General features: G+C 47.0%; 1 protein-coding gene across 1 annotated transcript in view; it reads right to left on the bottom strand.

The window, feature by feature from the left end:
- Positions 1–3,095: 3,095 nt before the first annotated feature.
- USP10 (ubiquitin specific peptidase 10) overlaps positions 3,096–18,618 on the bottom strand; it is a 48,819-nt gene continuing 33,296 nt past the window's right edge. Inside the window, exons 5-14 of the mRNA XM_006860285.1 lie at positions 16,218–16,309; positions 15,657–15,766; positions 15,006–15,061; positions 14,689–14,792; positions 13,541–13,640; positions 12,069–12,246; positions 9,694–9,859; positions 5,978–6,122; positions 4,743–4,808; positions 3,096–3,283 (exon numbers count right to left, since the gene is read on the bottom strand). Of these exons, the coding sequence (XP_006860347.1) occupies positions 3,096–3,283; positions 4,743–4,808; positions 5,978–6,122; positions 9,694–9,859; positions 12,069–12,246; positions 13,541–13,640; positions 14,689–14,792; positions 15,006–15,061; positions 15,657–15,766; positions 16,218–16,309 (1,205 nt within the window). The remainder of the gene's footprint in view (positions 3,284–4,742; positions 4,809–5,977; positions 6,123–9,693; positions 9,860–12,068; positions 12,247–13,540; positions 13,641–14,688; positions 14,793–15,005; positions 15,062–15,656; positions 15,767–16,217; positions 16,310–18,618) is intronic.

Genomic DNA, 18,618 nt, shown 5'->3' on the forward strand with positions numbered 1-18,618 from the left:
GAGCTTAATCTGACTTGCTTGCCTTTGTATGTGACACTTCTGTTTTCCCTAGCTGCTTTCACGATTTTCTCCTTATCTTTGATTTTGAAGAGCTTGATTATGGTATGTCTCAGTGACTTTCTTTTGGGGGTCTGTTGTTCCTGGGGTTCCTTGAGCTTCTTGAATGTTTATCTTTTCACTTTTCAGGATGTGTATGCGCTGGATTTTGCTGTTTTATAGAGTGTGATTGTAGCTTCACTATGTGGCAGCAGTTGCTGTCTCTTCTTGGGTAATACAGGGAGATAAAGAGTCCCCCAAAGGTAAAAGGTGGAGCATAAAACAGCAAAAGGAAAGAAACAAGAGCACCAAAAAAACTAGATTGGATACTGTAACCTATAATTGCAGAAAGGGGAGAGAGGAGGGAGAGAAGAAAAGAAAAAATAAAAATCTGTAGCTTAATATGAGTATGACTTTGTTTCCTTTTAGCTTCTTGCCTTCAAGGCCGTCTGATAAATTTCAAGATGCCACTGTTGACTGTTATGATATACCTCAGGATTTAATTTAATTTTAGTCCTGTTTTGTCTTTAAACTGTTTCCCTCTCCACACACCTTGTTCTGGGCTTTTCCCTATTAAACAACAGTTTAATGCCGGCACTTGGGCTGAGAGTATCTGCGCACATGAGTGGTAGAAGAACCCACCAGTGGTGGGGGCGGGGAATGTCCACTCACTCAGGCACCCTCTCTAGTCACCAGAATGGAGGTGCACAAACAGTGGGTGGCCAAAGAACAGATACCCCCCAAAAAATAAAATCAGAACAAAGCATAACCGACGAAGTGTATTGTCCACCTTTGCTCCGAGGTTCCTGCGGCGTTATTCCGTGGTGGGTTCGTTCCCCTGCTTGGTCTTGCTGTTTGGTCTCACCCAAGTTGTTGGCTCCGGGCCACTGAACCTGGCAGATTCAAAAGTATGCGATTTCTTACTTCTGCTATAAGTTCCACTAGCTATAAGCCTCAAACTTTTTAAATATTCCTACCTATGTGGTTCAGAGTTTTGGAGCTCTGCCCTGAACCCGCTTTGCCTGGTATTCTGTGGTATTGCTGATGGAAAACTTCAATGCACCTCTACCTTATCCCTCAGTTTACGCATCTTTAAAAACATGTCAAGGGGAAGCCAGCATAGGCTAGGAAACTAAGCGCCTAAAAACTGGCACACAGGACTACCCTAAGACCCACAATCCCCATCTTACGTACACACCCCAAAGACAGGAAAGGAAAGCAAACAACCCAAAACCTCCTCACCACGGCTCAATCATAGCTTTTCACAACAGCCCAAAAGGTGGATACCACGGAGCCGTTACCAGATGTTACCGGACACGTGAGGCACATGTGAGACAAAGGGAGTGAGTTTCTGAAACATGAGCACAATGTGAAGGGACCCGGAAACCACCGTGCTCAGAGAAGCCAACAACAGAAGGGCTAGTACTGTATGATGTCCATATAGAAAATACGCAAACAGAGTGCAACCAGAGATCCTTGGGTGTCACCGGGGGTGGGTTGGAATGTTTTTGCTTAGTGGGCTGTAAGTCTGTGTGAAAGTGGTGGAATAATTTGGAAAAGGGCAGTGAGAACAGTTGCACAACTTGAAGAATGCAATCACATTACTGAACTGCGCAATTGAACGACCCAGCTGGGGCACGAGAACCCAGAATTGGGTAGCCTAACCTCTCATGTTGCATCCTAGGGCATCTCCCCTTCTGCCACACAGACAAGCTGAGGTGGTGAATGGGGTGGGGGGACACGGCTGGCTTGGCCTGGGAGCATTTGGTCAGAAGGCTGCTCACTCTGAATTAAAACCACTATAGTTTTGAGACACTCCGGAGAATTGGCCCCGCTGGCCACTAAAGTCTTAAGGTTGGAAACCACCAACCTCTCCAAGGGAGAAGATTATGGCAGTCTGCTTCCAGAAAGATTTACAGCCTAGTAACCTCTACTGGCACTGTGGGTTAATGCGCTGGACTGCAAAGTCAGTTTAAACCCCAAAGTCAGTGGTTCAAGCTCACCAGTTGCTCCTGAGAAACCCTATACAGGGTTGCTATGGGTTGGAACTGACTCAACGGCCCTTGAAAACAGTAACAACCCCTATAAAGAGCTCTACTGTGTCCTACACGGCCACTAGGAGTCGGGATAAACTCGACGGCAGTGGCTTGGAAACTTTGGGCTCTGGGTTCGGCCTTCACAAGCGAGTCAAGCTACTGCCATTCTGGGGTGCACCCACAGCCAGGTGGCCTCCACTATCGATAAACAGCATTCACATTCAAAGAGATAAGCAAACAGGTTTGAAACCAACGTTGTGATTTTTATTGATGGATCACTACACTGTGTACAGTTAGACTCAGCAGTAGAGGAAGCAGACGGCAAAATGACAGACAGCAGACTCGGGGACAATCACTCATCATTATTTTGCCCATTTTTCATTAGGTGTGCACAGAAGCGTGAATGCAATTTGAAATCTGTTTTTAAATGGCAATGAAGTTACCACCACCGTTTGTAGTAGATTAACTCCAAACATTGTACCTGCAACGCGTATGGAAGCGGCTTCTCATTGCACAATTAACAACATGTATGTGTTCTGTTCAGAACCAGCAACTTACTTCTTGTGTTTATTTTTAAAGAAAGAACTACTTCTGCTCTGGCTTACTTATTTATTTTTATCAACAACAAAGGCAGGGGAGGGACGTGTGTTGGACTAAAAACCTTATTGTTTTAAGGGAAGATAAAATTCCTCTTAAGAAATTTCCAAGTGTGGTTGCTGGTGCAGGCCTCATTCCACTAAGTGATTAGACCGGGAATCAAACGCAAAGCCCCGCCCCCGTCTCAGGACTCGGCATTATTTCACAAATGGGGGGGTTTGAGTGTTATTCTGGTTTTTAAACCAAGTGACAGTCTGTTTCAATCAAATGATTCAGATGCGGAAGTTAAAAGTCAACATACACTAGGTTGTGCACAAACCCCAAAGAGCCCCCTTTCGTTCCAGCCCATTTTTACCAAAGGGAGAGAAAGTTTCTCTGCAAAGAGCCACTAGAGGGAGAGAGTCGGTGCGAGTGGGAGCGGAGCGGCTAGAGCAAGTCCACGCGGCGGTAGTACAGGAGGTAGGCTGTGCGCTCGGCTGCTGGCTTCACCACCTGGTACTGTGTTACCACCTTGACCACCTGGTCGTCGATGCGGAGCCAGCCGTTCAGGCCGATCTGGAAGACGTCAGTGGTGTAGTGGCCGCCTGTGGCGCTGTTCCCGTGGTGGTAGACCACTGGAAGAGAGGGCAGGGCTGTGACCTCACAAGGGAACACTGAGTGCGTACCTCCCCACACCCACCTGGCTCCTCTGAGACCAAAGAGATGGAGCACACATAGGTACTCTATGCAAAGTCAAGAGAAACCGAACCATAGGAACAGTGTACAGTAAAAAGGTACGAGTCACTGTGGCACTTTGAGAAAAAGGGGAAAACCCTAAGTGCTCATTAGAAGGGTAAATCAGTGAACTGGATGGAGAGATGAGATTATTCACTTACGAGGTTAAGAACATCTGATGAAACAAGACAAAGTCCGTGAGGAAACAAGGACTGAGGTTTTCTGTGTGTAGGCATGTGGGGGTAGGGGCAGGAGGCATGGCCGTGCCACACGTGCCCAGGGAGAAGGGTAAGCAACACTGCCAGCTGGGGGCACGTGGGTGTCCAGATGTGGAAGGCCTACAGCGGAATACTAGTGAGACTCTTCTTTTAACGAATGAAGACCAATTTCTCTAACAGAAAACACACCACGTGTGATCACCCTTTGCAACCCTGTGATTCCATCCAGTAGTCCTCACCAACAGCCTGAAGCAAATCTGACAGCTGGGAGAGGCATGCAGAGGTTAGAAGACAGCCCAAGGAGACCTTGTTGGAGAAGGAGGGGCAGCACGGGCCTGGCAAAGGGACAGGAGTGCAGGGTGACCTGCAGTGAGCTGGACTGGACGCCCGAGTCGTAGGATCAGTCATGCCCAGGCCCAGAGCTCCCGGGAGTCTAACTGACTTGGCTGTGAGTTCGCTTCCGATGGCTAGCTCAGACTGTGAAGGGCACTGTGTTCTCCAGGAAGAAAGTGCCTCCATGTGAGGAAGCCTAAACAGAACAGTGCCCTGCACGTGCATCTTTCTGAAGCAGCTGCCCAGGTGACATGTCACATGCAGCTGCTGAGCCCACCTCACAGGGACAGATTGGAGAATCAGATCATCACAAGGGGACACTGTCGTCACGACAGGTGAGTTTTTCACTCACGTTTTAGAGACAACGTGCCGGTGCAGGGTCTACTTGTGAGACTAGAATGTGTCAGAGGACTCAGGACTCTGCCCTGGACCATCACAGCCTCTTGTTCATCACCCACTGAGACCTGGGTCCGGAACCCTGGTAAACTGACTCCAAGGTGCCTGCAGCCAGGGTGCCGGGGTAGCTTGGCCACCCCCCTCCTACACGCTGGGGAGGGAGGGGGCTCACAGAGTCACAGCACCGTCATCACTGGGTACCACCCGGAAGCATGGGGCCCCCCAACAAGACTCAAAGCCAGAGATGGCCCTTCTGCACCAAGTCAGCCCAGGACCAAAACACATCCTGTCCCATGCCAGACATCAAAATCTCCGGGGCCGCACACATTAACAAATGAGGAGTCTGCTGTGCCCTGAACGTAGCCACTTCACCATGCCTCACAAAAAGGAAATCAGGAGCAAATGCTCTTACCTGCAAATAGCCTATATGTTCTGTGGCATTTAAAGTTCTTATTCTTGACGCCTGGAGAAAGCAGCTCTGAAAAACAAAACAATAGCTCTTACGTATACAAAGAACTTACAGGAAAGGGCCAGCCCTGGGGTCCACTTTCTCATTCAATAAAGCGCCCTGAGGTGGCAGCTGACACAAAAGTGCACACAAGCGAGAAGAGACCCACAAATGAATGCCATGCAGGAACGTGTGCCTGTCAGTGCTGAGGGCTAAAGGAGGCATGAAGACACTGTTGCCAAAGCAGACAGTAGGATGAGGCCATTCTGATCTGGCATCTTTCCCCACTGTCTGCTTCTCAAGGGGGACAGAAGGCACTGCTGATGATGAACAAAAGCAGCTCTGGTGGGTGGTCGGTGGCTGGAGGCACCAGCTGCTCCACAGCACAGAGGAGGCTGTCTGCTTCAGAGAGGATGACAGCACTGTGGAGCAGTTCAGTCGGTCCAGCAGGGTCACTGTGTGATGGAACAGACTCGAAGGCAGGGTGAGAGTGAGATTACAGCAGGCTCAGGAAAACCATGTGCCCATCGGCTGACTGTTCTCCTTGAGCTCTGGGACAGGGAGGGGGCATGTTGTGCTGTGGAGTGGGCAGGAAGGAGTGACAGGTGTCCTCTCCTGGGCTCTCCTGTCATCACCTCTAGAACTTGTCCCATGCCCAACCGAGAGTCAATGCCACAAATTAGAAATTAGGTTTTTCACAAATTCTGAAGGTAGCAAGGACATCGTCCCTTCAAGATTTGCTTCAAGCATGACGTCGTTAAGTTGGCAAGTGCTCTTCTGAACTTCCCACTGTGCTCCCGGCCTGAGGGAAACCGTGCTGCTCACCAGGTACCATGGCTCTAACGTGTTTGTCACCACGGCCAGAGCCACAGGGGGCCCGACACACTTACTCAGTCAATCAAATGCCTGAGTGTTACTGGACGAAGGGATCCAGAAACTCCAAGAGCTGAAGCAGAGACGCTGTGAGCAGAGGCCTCAGCGGGTGTTATGAAAACAAGTTACATTCCAACTCCAGGCTAAGCCACAGTACAACTGGAATGGAAAAGTCACACTCCCTCTGATGGTCCAAAGCCCCAAGTTTTCCACTAAGGTTATATAGCTTCCTAGTTGCCCTTTGTGTCAACATCACAGAGCAAGAGCCAACATGTGTAGATCTCCCGTAACGCCCTCACCACCGCTTCTGCCCGAGTGTGAATTACCTTTGCTAATTTCTAAGTCCACGGGATATTCGATATTTTTGATAAGCTTCTGACAGCCACCTGTCTTCTCGTAAACGAATCGTTTGAGGTGCAACACAAGCACGGGAGGGAGCTTTTCCAGTGTTACTCTCCGACTGATCTCCACCTAGGACACAGAACACACAGGGATGCATGGCCCTGTCACACATAGGCAGCAGACACGGGCAACTCCAGCCCCCATCTCTGCTAAAGTCTGCATCCCACAGTCTCCCAGGACGTTAACAAAGCTGGACGCTCTACTTGGAAAAACCCACAGAAGCCACAACACAGATGCGCAGGCTCCCTGGGTTCCGGGAAGGCCACCCCAGAGCCCTGTGCTAAGACTCTCTGCTCTGTGACATAAACAACAATGGAAGATAAAAATACAAAAGCTGGGTAACTTCCCTTATTCACAAACACTGGAAGAAGTAAGCCTATAGAGGTTCCCAGGGGCGGGACAGAGGGGCAGGGGAGTTAGTGGTGACAGGAGAGTCACTCACACTGATGAAGGGTGGGGTTGCACAGCCAGCCCATTATTATAACTGCTGTCCAAGGTGCTGCTGCTGAGCTGCTTATGTGCAAGCAAACACCTCCTGGACTTGGTCATGGGTTCATGGGACAGCCCAGTGAAGTGGCCTAATACAGTGGCTACTGTTTCTGTTCATCCCTCTTGTCTGCTACGTAGTGCCTGGGGTCTGAGAAGCTGGCAAACATCTATCAAAGGCACACCAACTGGCCTCTACTGGAACAACAGAGGAATGAGGAAAGTTGGGAGTAGGAGGGGAGGTGGAATGTGTGGCTCACTGCCTCCTTTGCCGTGAGACCAGGAGAACTAGATGGTGCCCCTCTATCACTACAAAACATTTTGATCAAAGATTTCCATAGGAAAATCCTGATCCAAATAGAGGGAAATGCAGAACAGAATTTCAGATTCTCATGGACTCCAAACTTCCTAGAGCCATGGAAGGTGGGCGAACCCTTAAAAAGAAAAGGGGGTGGGGGGTGGGCCTGAGATCACCTATAAACATTCAACCAAAATTAACTCCCTTGAAGGCTTCTTAAAACCAAACAACAGTTCCGCTAAACTGGTAAAAATTGGTCTGTCCTGAACATAATACCCTTTTCACACAATACCCTTTTCACACTTTCTACAAAGGATTGTGAGTCTTCCAGGGCAGAGAGTACATGGAAACTCAGAGGACAGCTCAGAAGAGGTGCACGAGAAATGGCTATACAATGTCACTGAGCTGATCATGCAGAGACCAGGGCCGTTTAGTTTTACTGTGTGCGCTCTTCTCAGCACCAACAAATAAAATTTACAGAAAAAAAATTAAAAAGCTCACTTAGTCGTACCCTCAGTTATACATCTAATAAACTGCTTCTAAATAGTAGTACTTATCCATTGGACACCAGTTCGTTTTTATAAGAGCTTCACTGTGATCAGTTTAACACAGCCCTGAAGTACCTTCAAAGGCTGAGTGAGTGCTGCCTTTACATTATACTGTGCAGTAAATGAACCTCCACACGCAGAACTGAGACCCTTCACTGCTCTTCTATTTATTTGAAGAATGCTTTTATGAGAAGTTATTTTTTAAAGACAGTCATCCAAAAGCCAGAAGCATATATAAAATAATAAACTTTCAGAGGCTGGCCTGCATTTCGAGCTTTCTGAAAGCAAGCCCAGCCATTACCACTGTTGGGCTTTACTCACTTCACAGGCCCATGCCTGCCTTCCCACCAACATGAGACCCCTGGGTGGGAAACCAAGCCTGGGGCTTCCTCATGTTCCCACTGCGCCTCCATCTTAGCACACTCAAGGACTGAGGAGCTACTGAAGAGTGAACACAGGTCAATAGCTGATCAACAACGGCTCTAACATCCTCAATGTGTGAATCACTAGTGTTGAATCCAGTTAAATTTTGGCTGCTTTTCGTGCTAAGCTAATGGTGTAGGATTCTAATGTTGAAACTTTCCGGTAGTTCATGAAGCGGCTTATGGTTCCCAGACAAATTGAGGTATGCTTCCTAATCATCCAAGAACACCAGACACATTTTGTATAGTCCTATTTTGCTTTGAACCTTCCTAGGTTCCCACACAGAAAAGACTTTTCAGCAAAAAAATAATAAAACTCAGTATTTTAAAAGATAAATTGAAGCAAAATCATATTCAAGAAAGTGTGATTTGTTCAACCCAGATTTTGCTATGAGCTGTCCAACACTTTCCTACCTCACACGTTAGCTTTTACAAATGCTCTGGATGCCGCCTGCCCACTACTATCAGCGACATAGAGCTACATGAGATGCAAGACACACACTTCATTCTGGAAGCTGTCCTTCTATCCAGATTCAAGTCGAAATTGAAGTCAGTTCAGATTTACGTAGCAGTCTTCAGCCAACAACTACCCCATCCTAACACCACCAACCTCCTCCTGACTGCAAACGCATCGTGAAAGGCTCTTCCCTCGGGATTGCCCAGGAAAGGGCGGAAAAGTTTCCCAGCGAGAGCAGTAGCTGAAAGCAGAGTGTGAGTGAGAACACTGGCCCCAGCTGCTGGGACAGTAACCCCGTCTCTGGAGAGTCAGAGTGGCCACAGAAATGAGGCCAGCCAAAGGCACCCAGGGCCAAGAACACACACCTCACTTCACCACACCGACCAACACATGCCCGCTCTAGCTCACTCCCAGTGAACCTCCACCACCAGGCCAGGCTCTTCTCAGCTTACTCCCTGAAGCCAAATGTCTGTCTATCTCTTACCACCCTTTAAAAAACAAAATTGCCCATGAGAAGCAAATTGGAAACTTGGGTAGAAGATGAGGCGAGGTTTCTAAAGTTTCCCTGAGGCTCTCCGGCTTCACTGACCCCAAGAGCAAACACTCAGAGGAACTCAAGGTCCCCGCATCCTATGTGCTCTTCTGTGTGGAGGGCAAGCAGCAAGACAGAAGCAGGTTCACTCAGCCATGCCGTGCAGTGGTGGGCTTCACCGGACAGGAATGGCTCGCAGCCACCAGGCACTAGCTGTCACTGAGGCAGCATTCCTCTGATCCATCAATGGCTTGAGCAAGACTGCCCTGCCCTGCCCGCATTCCTCTCCCAACTTTGGCTGCTGAAGTCACTGCCAGTCTATGTGCAGTAACTAGGAAGCCCACCTCTACTTGAGCAGTTAGCGATCCCTCCCAACAGGGACCACCACTGAGCTCGTCCCCAGCTCCTGCACCCTGGAAACTGTCCACCTGTCCATTACCAAATCATCATCATCATCACAACCACAACTGCCCTTTTAGAGCCTTCCTCGTCAGCATTCCTGACTTTCTACAATACACTGCTAACCAGGAGGGGTTTAGAATCTCTTATCTACTAAGCTAACAGATCTAATAAAGATACAGCCCTAGGATACAACGAAGGTAAATCAACGCTTTCACCTGTATGATTCAATCACGAGAAATAAAACGCAGCAAAGGATAAACAAGCCCAAAGGAGCCATCACCTCACAGTGCATGAACTCAAAACTCAAAGAGGTTTTAGGGATCGTCTATTTCAGACATTTCAGTAAGAAACCGTGGAAGCTTTCAGTTCAGAAGAGGGAGGCAACTGATTCTGGAGGCAGGATTCAGATCCCTTTCGTCTGAGTCCTAGCTGTGTCCTCTTTCCAGCATACCAGGGCGCCTCGGTGGGAGGGTTCCAGACCAACTGTGAATATACCTCTTGTCTAGTTTTTGTGCTGTAACCTTGGACAGACTCTCTTGCAACCAAGCTCTCCAGCGCATCCTGGACTGTGCGTATCTTGTCGGACTGGATGTCTAATTGCAGCGTGAAGAATGGCTGTAGTGTGGCAGATTCCTTTGAACTCTGCTGGTAAACCACAGACCTAAGAATTGAAAACAAAACCAAAACATTTAACAGACCATTCCTCCCTCTTTTCCTCCAATGTGAAATAGCCAGAGAGGAATAAATGTTAAAAATAAGAGTTTCCAGCCTCACTTTCAGAAGACGGGTAAGAAAGCCCAAACTCCACAGGACTGGAAGACTCCAGCTGAGTATCACACATCAAGTGAGTCTAACCCAACCTGGAAGAAATTCTGGAATAAACTGTATTTTTGTCTCCCAATTTCTTCCACCTTCACCCTGTGCTACTATTTAAAACACCACTTCAGAAATGTGACTATCTTCCCAAAGTCTCAAAACGCTCACTTTTTGCTTTTTCAAAATCAGGGGCCTCCCCAAGTTGAATAGATATGTTTAATGGCATTGACCTTTTATATAAACGACATAAAAAACTGAATAAGTGGGAGGAGAAGGGTGCATAAGCCAACAAACCAAAACACAAGGTAACATTCCAAGGAAAACGGCTGCTACCCTTCCAAAAGGACAAACGTCTAAGCAGCCTTGTTTGCTGTACTTATTACACTTTCCTTTAAGCTCCTCTGAGTAAAGACTGTGTGCTTGAGTCATCTCTCACTTCAGCTCAGTTAAGAAACATTGCAGCTATCTAACAAGGGGCTCCAGTTCTGCATTCTCAGTGACCCCACTACTGAGCCGACAAAACAGGTATGGGCATCCTCTCCTGGGCTATGAAAAGCAGGCTGAGTATTCCAGCCAGGGCTTCATGGACAGATGCTGCTTCCGCACAGACTATTACACAGTATTTTCCCTTTCCTTTTGGGTAGAAGGACTCCCTTGGCTCTAAAGAGTAGCAACTAGTCATTGAAATTGGGGAAGAAATCAAGCAGCAGCCCTCTTCACTCCAAATGCCCATTATTGATCAAAAGCAGAGGAAAAGGGTGGAAACATGCCAGTTTTTCTGAGGACACGGAACTAATGCTTGGAAGACGGGCCTAAATCACGCTGCCCGGGGCTACAAGGAAGAGATCAGCAATGCTGCTTTGTCATTTTCAACACAAAGACCCCACAGAGGCCAAGCCAGTGGCCAGGACACAGCTGTCCATAAAAAGCTACCAACTTTTCCCAAAGGGTTTCTGTAGGTCTCGCTTCATCAGTAACTCTTGAAGGCAGACCTTTGGGTGGTGCTGGCAAAACAGGTAGCCCACCCATGTTCCCCAAGATGTTCCTATTAAACGCATCCCTGGTTCAGTGAATGTTCTAAGAATCCCTGCAGGCAGCTGGCTCAGGGGACACCTCAGGACACAGACACCCCAGCCCGTCTCCAGCACACACACTGCTGTCAGCCTGGAGTCCAGTCTGCCTCCTTCTCCAACATGGCCCATCCCTAGGAACCATCTCTGGTCAAAACCAGTCACAGCCATAGGGCAGCAGCATTGCCCAGGCATCCGCCTGACCCCATAGCTGCCTGGAGCCACTCCAGAGGAAAGAGAGGTCTGTGGACCCCAGCACACGGCAGGAGCATAGCAGTGACGTGTTTAGTGGCACGGGACTAACGAGCTTGGAACCTTGGATCTAAACAGGGTTGTTAACTTGCTCTGAGTGTGAGTGTGTCTGCAAGTCTCCTGAGAGCTGTATCCACCTGCTAAATAAGCCCTGGTCCCTTGTGAGCTGGGGTGGCATGTGAACAAACCCTTGGTCTCCTGGAAAATGCACTTGTCCTTTAGGAGACACAGTGGGGGGGGCCTCAGTTGGGAATGCAGAGAGGCTTCAGAGAGGAATCCTGCCAGAAGGAGCTGCTCTTAGGGGCTCTGGTGAGGAAACCTCCAGGGAGATAGAACAAGGCCTCTAACAGAAGAACAAAGTACACAAATGACTATGAGTCAGCAAAAGGCCACTGGTGTTAAGGGGGCCCTGACTCAGGCCCCCCACGTATTCCTGCCTCCTTAAAAAACATCAGTCTTTAGTTTCTGACACTAAAGATACATTGAAAATGATATATCAAAAGTGGCTTGTTTCCTGTTTCGGCTTCAACTGGTTCCCCCAGAATCAGACACTTAGGTTAGCGGCTGGTACGCCATGACTGGTGCTCCTGGACTGAGGGGTGGAGCCTGGGTGGAAGCGGCGGGGCGGCAGGGAGGCCTCAAGCAGTGCGAGAGAAGAGCAGGCAGGGAGAGGGACAGGAAGTCACCAATTCCAAAATGATTCTGGGCACTCAGATGCTGACTTATTCCAACCTGATGTGTCCACCGAAAATGCCGGTGATGGGGGTCTGAACGAAGTCCGCCTGCCGTGTGACCGAGGTCTTATTTCTGGGGCCCACTTGTTCCCATTCCTCCTCACTTCCCTCGCCGTGTTCTTCCTGCTCGTCTTCGTTTACCAGGGGGCTTCTGGGTCCATTGGAAACAGTTAGTTCTGAAAAGCAGACAGCCGACTTAAGGCGACTTGCAATGGTGAAATACAGGGTTCTTCTGCACAAAGCACCTAAACAGATTGGTTCTTTTATGGTTTTAGAAACATTAATGTGCTCTACATTAAAAGTCACTACCAACCAATGCAAACGTGCCACCTTATTGCTTCACTGAAAAAAGTTCTTGAGGAGTCCTGGTGTGGTGCTGTGGGGTCAGCACTGGTCCAAAGGGTCAGTTTGAACTGCTAGGTCAGCAGTTCAAACTCACCAGCCACTCCTCAGAAACCCTGTACAGGGTCACTGTGAGTCGGAACCAACTCGATGGCACTTAACAAGAGGCTTTCTTGGGATGCGAGTGATCTGCTGTTTGACTGGAAGGAAAGACTTAAGAAGTAATTTCCATTTGTTGTCTTGACCCAAGGAGGAATGTAAAGTATCCTTCTTCTTGGTGACGCTCACCTGAGCGCTGAGGGGTGACGTGTAAGTTACCTGCAACTCAACGCTGCACCTTTGAGAACACATGTGCACAGACATGGTACACAGGTGCTGCAGAGAAAGGAGCAAAAATACCATGCTAGCAACTGCAGAAGCCAAGCCATAGAAAATGCCTGCTGGTGCTGTGGGTTAAGCTCTGGGTTGCTAACTAAAGATCAGTGTCCGGAACCCACCAGCTGCACCTGGGGACCGAGATGGGTCAGTCTGCGCCTGTGCAGACGCAGAGCCTTGGAACCCACTCGCTGGCCCTGGGTTGGGATTTCTAACACACTGAGCTGTGCTCTTGCTTTCCTGAATGCTGGGATTTTTTCCTAGTTACAAGTTGACAGGAACAAAGAGGTTCTTGGATTTACTCAAACGTAGTGCCCTCACTGGGACCTAACAGGTCACGTAAACATGAACTTTCTGCTGTTGTGAGATGCCATCGAGCCAGCGCCCACTTCACGACAACCCTGCACAGACAGGCTGTGACCGCTGTGATACACTGGGCTGTCACTTCGTCCTAGCACATCTTCATCCGCTGCAATGTGCTCAGCATCCCAGCAATGCGCTGGCCTCCGCCGTGGTTGCAACATGAGGGCCATCGGCTGGGAATCAAACTCAGGCCTTCCGACCAGAAGGCAAAAACCCAACACTGAGCGGCCACTGAGCATCAATAGGGAACTCAATGAGCCGCCAGTGATTCTGAGGGGCAGCCGGGGAGGCAAGCAACTTATCATATGAGCAAACAACACTCATCTAAAAATCATTCTTGACAAAATGTTCTCATACAATCATGGGGCAAACAGTTATGTCATAACCTACTTTCGCTGTTTGGTGAGACAAGTTTCTTTAGATTCAGCATCTCCTCGTGAAGCCCATTGAGAATGAAGCCTAAGTATTCCTCAGCATCTTCCTGTCGGCCCTGAAAAGTCAAATGCAATCACGCTGATTTCTACCTTAACGGTTCAGGAGTCAAATGAAAGAGCTAGTACTTGCATAGTCAAACTTGCACTGACATTTTCAAGAAAAATTTATGTAACATATATGATGGAGGAGTTTCAAAAAGTTCATGGAAAAATGGAATTACAAGATAATGGAATTTAGGTAGTGGAACCAAAGAGGATTTTCATTTTCTTATTTATGCTTCTTGTATGTTTAGATTTTTTCTACACTAAATATGCATGAAAAATGTTTTTAAAATATACTTAAAAATTTACTTTTACTTAAATAACAGAGAAGAGCAAGAGCCAGACACTCAGCCATCTCTGACAAGCCCAGGGGTTCTCCTTCTCCCTGTGGGTGGGCATGGGCCCTTCTGCACGCTTCTCTGTAAGTATCTGGGCTCCAGGATGTTTGAACAGCCCTGAAAGTAAAGGTTCTGCTGACTGACATCTGTGCACCCAGTCACCCCAGAAATCCCTGAGCGCTGGCCCCCTAAGGAGATTCCTTGGGAGATAACATCTCTCACATTGTTATTGTTCCTGGCTGGAGGAATGAAGCATGTTCGATCCCACAGGGAGAGGACACGTGGGAGCAAGCCTCTGGCTCCCCAGGACCTCAGCCTACGTGCCTTTTCCCTCTGCTGATTTTGGTTTCTAAACTGACTCTAAAGCCAGACTCTGACTTTGATGCCTGTAACCTTGGGCAGTGACTATGCTGTACTCAACTGTAAAGGAGACAATGGTGCTACCTACTCATGAGGGTGAATCAGCTTATGTACGAGGCAGCCACATAGAATAAGCACCCAGGAAACCTATGGTGAGTTAGCCCCGACTACCAGGATGACCATCAGCATCACATATGTAAAAGTCATCCAAGCACTTAACTCTATGAGAAGCCCCCAACCACTCCTAAATACCCCACAAGTTACAGCACTGGAAATGGAGCGCACACAGGGAACAAGCAACCATTAACCGGAGCCTGGAGCCAAACACAGCCCCTCACACTGGCTACATCAGATGGTCCCAAACCTTTTCAGACAGGCTCGACTTGATAACAGTCAGGAGTCTATAAATATACGTGGGCTCAAAGGCAGCTCCAGGACGGAGATCCCTCACAATTTTATCCCCAAGACCTGCAGTGGGAACAGACAATGGTTTTCAGAATTAGAGCATTTTCTTTAATGATGAAACACAAAGTCATCAGACAGTCCCCCTAAAATGTTGAACATAACGCAGCAACAGCCACAAGGCGTATCTTCTTTCCACTAAGCCTGCATTTCCAGGTGCAGCCCGCTGCCTCACTAACTCCCAGTGGGGAACAGCGGGGAGACTGCATTGTTACTGACCTTGTCTGGGTTTTGGAGGTACTGGCATATTAGTGAACTCATTCATTAACCGAACACTACATGTAAACAGAGAGAGAGAGAAAAAAAAGATACTTTATTACAGCTCTTTGGTGGCTAAGCAGATCTTTAATTAACATTAATATAGTAGACTTTAGTAAGCAACAGTTTCCTAGCTAGTGAATTCTTACATCTTTTCCATTTTTTTAAATTCATGGAGACTTCAAAAAGTTCATGGAAAAAATGCAATTATAGATAACGGGACTTTGCCATGAACTTCGTGAAGCCTCCTCAATACTGAGTAGAGCTGCCCCCACAGGGTTTCTGAGGCTGGAGTCTTTATAGAAACAGACTGCCACAGCTTTCTCAGCTGGTGGGTTCAAACCACTGACCTTTCAGTTACCCATCTCTGAACCCTTAACCAACACAGCACTGCTATAAATGACAGACACTGGCAAACAGAAATGTGTTCTACTGAATCCAAAGAACACAGATGCACAATGAATGCTCTGATTCCATTTCCATACCAAAAAAGAAAAAAAAAGAGGGAACTAAAGGACCCATTTGCAAGAAATTAAGAACTTGAGTAATTTAAATTCCAATGATCAGAAAGCCACCCCCCTTAACATGAACCTCTTTAAGCTCCTTACTTACAAGCTGTCTATCATAGGTGTGGACGTACAAGGCCGTTGCACTTTGGAATACACAGGAATGAACTTCATCAGGTGATACATCGGAGGGCAAGCAACCAATGCCTGCAGTGTCTATATGCCAGCAGTAAGGAAGCGTAAAGGAAGTGAAACAGACACCCACTGCATGCGCGCACGTTAAAACTAAGTAAGATGAGTACCCTGAACTACTTCAGATACACAAACACAAAAAGGGATAAATCAAGGAATCCCCAGGGTAACTGCTGGATAAACCCATCTAAGCATTTGCTATACAATCAGTGGTTGATATTCAAGAATTTGTCCAACCAAGATAACACAACACATCATATACTATTTCCAGTTTTAGGTAAGGGCCACTCTAATGATAACAAAGCTAGCTTGATTTTGTTTTTGTTTTTCAATAACCTTGTTTTGAATGAACCAAGTTGTCGGATTCAAGGTTTTGTTTACACGCCCCATGGACACTGAACTAAGTGAAATTCACCCGAGGAAGACAAGTGTGCAGGGAAGCAGCGGTTGTGGGGACAACATCTGAGAAGGATACAGCATTAATGTAGCACCAGTTTCCTTTATTGATCAGTCCACGGGGTTGCAACGACACTGGCTTATGTAAGAGGGTGACAGTCTCCAGTAACTCTGAAAGAATAAAGCATATTTAAGAAATTAACGAACAACATTTATCTGCATTCTTATATTCTACTTGGGGCGAGAGTTAAACATGCCTTCAATAAACCTTGTCATCAAAAACAGGGCACTTGTTGCTATCGCCAAAGTTTTGTTCAACATCATGTGTATTATTTAATAGTGAAATTATTTTCAAATCCTTATTTTCTCCAACACCAGCAAGTTATTTACCTACCTGTGGGAATAGAACTAGGGATCACAGGTTTAAACCTTAAAAAAAATCCTCATAGATCAGTATTCACAAACATATTCCAAAGATGCGGGTCTTCCTTGAACATTAACATTGCAAGTTGCTCAGGCACCAGTTAGGAAGGTGTTGATACACAGAATCCCTAGCAACTAAGTGTGCCTAACAGAACATTGATGTTGTCGTCAGGTGCCCTGAAGTCGGTTCTGACTCATTGTGACCCAGATTAGGGTTTCCGAGAAGTAGCTAGTGGCCGATCATTTAGTTCAAAATGACCCTGGGATCCAGTGCTTCACCTACAGCGCCATACCAGGACTCTAACACAGCAGAGTGGACACTCTTTTTGCCTTCCGTCTCTTGTTATTGCTAAGTGTTGTCAAGTTGGTGACAACTCATAAGGACCTTAAATAGTGTTTCCAAGGAGCAACTGGTAGGTTTGAAATGCCAGCCAACCTTATGATTAGTAGTCCAGTGATTATTTTATAGTGCCAGGCCAGGACTTCAGGACTCTGTCCTTTAATAAGCCTTATTTTTCCAACATAAGTTCAACTTGGGGACTGTTTTACACACTGTACTTCCCTTGTTCTGTTTAGAAACAAATCTAATTTCTTATTCTAATTAACTCTGCGATATCATCCATATTTCTTTATACCGTTAAGACAGCTGTGAATGACATCTTTATACAACCATCAAAAGCTGAAATGAGACAAGGTCTCCCCCATGGTCCATTATGAATCTTATAATCATGACAACTGCAATTTGACACTTTCTATAGTTAGCATGTGCTTTACAATTTACAAGTGTTAATTAGTAATCCAAGGGACTTGATTGCCAACCCCCTTACTCAATAAGGATGCGAGGCTCAGAAGGGAGAAGAGCAACCACACTGTAGGTGAGGACTGCTAGGACTCCACACCCAGGGGCTGGTGGTCATTTTACACTCAACCTTTATTTTTAAACTGTGCGGTACACCAAACCCACTATCACTGAGTCAATTCCGACTCATAGTGATTCTGTATAGGGCTTCTGGGGTAGTCACTCTTTACAGGAAAGACAGCCTTATTTTTCTCCTGCAGAGCAGTCAATGGGTTTTTACACTGTCGACCTTGCGTCAGAAGTTCAGTGCTTATCCCACAGTGCCACTGTGTCCTAGGAAAGAGAAGTTAAATAGGAATACATTTAATATGAGCATCCACTCAAAGCATCGCTCCAAGAAAAGAAGTCTTTCTTTTCTAAAACAGTTGTACTGGCAAGCTCCAGACTTGAACTAGTCAAATGAATTATTTTGCCAAATTCAAATGTCAACAAATACACAAACTTACCTTCATCCATTTCTTACTGTGAGTTACAAGATCAGAAACTCCTTTCTATGTCAACTGTTTTATAAATGGTCCAAAAATTGGTACAAGTATTTTAATTCAGATATTATAAATTAAAAACAAAAAACCCATGCCCATTATGAGAAGGCTCACACCAATCCTGCTACACTGAGGCCCATCTGAAAGTGCCACTCCTTACACGTCTCAGCTGCGTCCAGGCCCCATGGAGTCAGAGAACATGCTCAATTTAAAGCTGCCGCTAACGACTGTCCTACGTTACTGGGAATAACACTGACTGACCAAACAGAAAGCTTTGTTTCCACACTAGTCCTTCCCTCAAACCAATACCAGCTTCCAGCCATTACTCTGGGTTTGGTTATTTTGAGGAGCAAGGTGGTGGATACCAGGTCTTTCAGCATCGCCTAGTGGCTTGTTTCGTAACTACAAGTAAGAGAGCAATCGAGGTAAACAAAGCTCTGCAAAATCACTCTGAGACCTTAGGTGCCAGAAGAACAAAAGGACATTTACTGAGAGCTTCTTCCCAGGCTGTAAGCACAATTCAAGAGTCCTCTCTACACTAACTAGTCTTCAATGTAGAGCTGGAGTTCTGCTTTGGTGCTGTAAGATAATGCAATGAATGGACCTCAAGGTCGTTTGAACTACAGGGTCAGTGGTTCAACTCACCACCTGCTCCTGGCAAACCCTATACAGGGTCAGTGGTTCAACTCACCACCTGCTCCTGGCAAACCCTATAC

Source organism: Chrysochloris asiatica, unplaced genomic scaffold (assembly GCF_000296735.1).
Source record: "Chrysochloris asiatica unplaced genomic scaffold, ChrAsi1.0 scaffold00037, whole genome shotgun sequence".
Classification (NCBI taxonomy): domain Eukaryota; kingdom Metazoa; phylum Chordata; class Mammalia; order Afrosoricida; family Chrysochloridae; genus Chrysochloris; species Chrysochloris asiatica.